This window comes from Echinops telfairi, unplaced genomic scaffold (assembly GCF_000313985.2).
Source record: "Echinops telfairi isolate 266 unplaced genomic scaffold, ASM31398v2 ScPeMD7_5868;HRSCAF=6743_1, whole genome shotgun sequence".
Classification (NCBI taxonomy): Eukaryota; Metazoa; Chordata; class Mammalia; order Afrosoricida; family Tenrecidae; genus Echinops; species Echinops telfairi.
This window is the reverse complement of record NW_022109768.1, coordinates 10,297,764-10,300,783: the sequence shown is the minus strand read 5'-3', so window position 1 is coordinate 10,300,783 and position 3,020 is coordinate 10,297,764. Positions and strand designations below refer to the sequence as shown.

Here is a 3,020-nt window from a genome sequence, read left to right as displayed (position 1 = left end):
TCAAACAAAAGGTCTGCTGGGGAGGGCGCTGGGGGGGAGTTGGGGGTGGGGGGGCCAGTGTCGCTTTGCTTCACTTTGACTTGGCCACCAAATCATAATTTTCTTTCTCCTCACAGATGCTTCCTTACGGGAATTTTCCAATTTTTTGAAGAATCTGGAAGAACAGAGAGAGATTATGGTGAGTGGAGGGATGCCAATTCGTAGGCCCCACTTGAGGTCAGGGAAAATCTGGTTCTGTTGGGATTTGGGGTGTATCTATCCATGCCCGAAGGAGCCCTTGTGGTGTAGTGCCAACAAACATGTTGGGCTACTAACCAGAAGGTCAGCAGTTTGAAACCACAGCTGTTCTGTGGGAGAAAGACGAGGCTGTCTACTCCCATGAAGAGTTGGTCTTAGGAACCCATGGGGGAGGTTCTACCCTGTCAGGCCGGGTCGCTGTGAGTTGGTGTTGACTCGATGGCTGTGGGTTTGACTTGGCTTTACCTTGCCGGAAGTAGTGTGTTGTAGTGGAAGGAGCGAGGCCAGGGCTGGGTGTTGGGAGCTCCAATTTCGAGTACTCTGTTGGTGCTGACAGCTGTGTGATCTTGAACCTGTTGATGGACCTCTAAGCCAAAGAGTGTTTCCCCATCTTTTAAAAAATGGATGGATCGGACTAAGAGCGTTGCCGTCCAGCTTTTTGTTAGCAGTGGGGACCCACTTACATTAAACCCACTCCTCACTAACCAAGTGTCTCATCATCAGACATTTATGACAGCAGAAGAAACCTACTTTGACGATTTTGTACGTGAGCAAGGTAGTGGGGTATGCAACGCTAGTGCCTGAGAGCCCCTTCCTTTGAGGAGAATCTTCAGGAAGCTGGGCTGTTCTGTTTTGTGCCTTCTGCTTCCTCTTGCTGGACTGGGCACCATGTCCGGCTACCCCTCGGGTGAGGCTCCTGTGTGGCCTCAGGCTCCAGGTGAAGGCTGCAGGCAGCATCGATCCAGTAAGCTTGGATTTCCAGCTCCTAGGCGACTTCAGGATCTGCAGCTCAGAATTGCGGTGGGGAGAGAAGGGCGGAAAAAGAGGAATTAATTGGCAAGGGTGTTTGGAAGAAATGCACGCACGTTTAATGGCATCCCAAAGTGAGCTGAACCGGACTTCTCCTTGCTTCAGGCAGACTCCCAGGTGACCTGGCAGGCAGCCCTGAGCCTTGGAGGGCAGAGCAGGGCCCAGGGCAGTCAGGGGTGAGGGAGGCCGCTTTGTGAGAGAGGCTGTGGCCCAGCACAGGAGGAAGATGAAGTGTTTAAGCTGTGGGCCCATCAGTCACAAATCCTAGCTTAATCCAGCTTTATCTCCTACAAGCCTCTACTTCTGCAGAGGACTAATCCATCGCTGGACTCGTCAGTGAGGAGCACACCCGCACATCTTAGCTGTTAACGATTTTGATGACCATGTTTGCTGAATCAAAGAAATCTGACAATTGCCTGATCTGAAAACGGGAGAAAAAATCTTTCACTTTCCCATAACAGCCTGGCCTATGAAACCTAACCATGTGGCTAAGGGAGGAGTCGGGTACATGTTGAATCGTACACCGAACTGCAATAAGTTAAAACAGATGAGAGAGATCCAAGAAGACTGGACACATTTGAATTGCGGCGCTGGCCAAGGATAGTGAATATCCTCATGGTCCGTCAGAAGAACAAACAAATCTCTCCGGGAGGAAGTCTGGCCAGAATGTTCTTAGACCTGAAGATGGCAAGGTTTTGTCTCCCGGTACCAGAGGCTGCGCACTGGAGGAAGCTTGGGAAGAAGTAGGTCCGATTGGCCCCATGAGGGCTGCTGTGGGGGGAGAGTTGCAGTATGTACAGTCTGATGAAGACATGTATCCTCTCAAAGCCCTAATTTACAGTGTTCATGAACTCTGAGATAATCTGTGACCTAGAGTATTGAGAGCACCTTAGAGGGCATGTCAAGGTTGTGGCCCTGTTAGTTTTTTTCTGGCACAAGCTGACAGGTTCAGTCATTATTCATGCGATCCTCTAGTCATTAATTTTTTAGAGTTTTGAGCAATACTAAATGTGATAGTGGATAAAAATAGTGCCACCACATCACCTTTCTTGTGCTGTCAAGTCCCCGTGGCTCTGCTGTTGTATCTCCAATCCCACTTTTCTGAAAAGCTGAACCTTCGGTGAAGGTTGAAGGCTTGCCGCTTATGTTCTTGTTACTGTTTAAGAACCTGGGGTTCCGTGGAAAACAAAGCAAAGTGCTGGCGCTCATGGGGGTGACAGTCTAGAAAGAGGAGGTGTACATAAGCACCTCACACGTTGCCAAGCGTCAATACATGCTGCCAAACAAAGTTGAGCAGACTAAAGGCCAGAGTCGGGCTGCATGCTGTGTATTTGAGGGCTTACAAAAGTTCATAGAAAACCCCATTATCCGTTCCTGTCGTTTTCCATGAACTTTCTAACGTTCCCTTGCCTCGACTGATAAAACTGAAAGCCCAAATCATTGCTATAGAGTCGATTCCAACTCATGGCAATCCGATAGGACAAGCTAGTACTGTTTCTAAGACTAGATATTTACGGGAGTAGGAAGCTTCATTTTTTTTCTCCATCAGAGCAGCTGGTGACTTCACACTGCTGACCTTGCACTTAGCAGCCCAGCGAATAAAACAGTATGCCCCCAGGCCTCCGATAAGGGTGATAAGGGTAAACTTTATTCAGCAGAAATCTAGCTTGGCCACCTGGGGAGAATTCCAGGCAGAGTGATGCTTTATTTGAGATCTGCAGAGACACATGTGGCCACTACCTGTCATGAGATTCTATTTCTGCTCTATATTCCTAGAGATGAATTGAGTAGGTCACATTGGAACATGGTCTCTGTGCCAGGATATAGATAGCATGGTTATACAGAGTCTGATATAGATCGCATGGTTCCCAGAGCTATTGTTAGCCACTTATTGATGTATTCTTCGGCTGCGGTGAAGGTTGATGGAGTGGGGTCTCAGGTAGGGCAAGGATGACAAGGTTGGGTTTCCACTG

At 48.7% G+C, this 3,020-nt stretch overlaps 1 protein-coding gene across 1 annotated transcript in view; it reads left to right on the top strand.

Moving 5' to 3' along the window:
* Positions 1-120: 120 nt before the first annotated feature.
* ARHGAP10 (Rho GTPase activating protein 10) overlaps positions 121-3,020 on the top strand; it is a 275,523-nt gene continuing 272,623 nt past the window's right edge. The window contains exon 1 of the mRNA XM_030887201.2: positions 121-178. Within this exon, the coding sequence (XP_030743061.2) occupies positions 176-178 (3 nt within the window). The 5' untranslated portion in view covers positions 121-175. The remainder of the gene's footprint in view (positions 179-3,020) is intronic.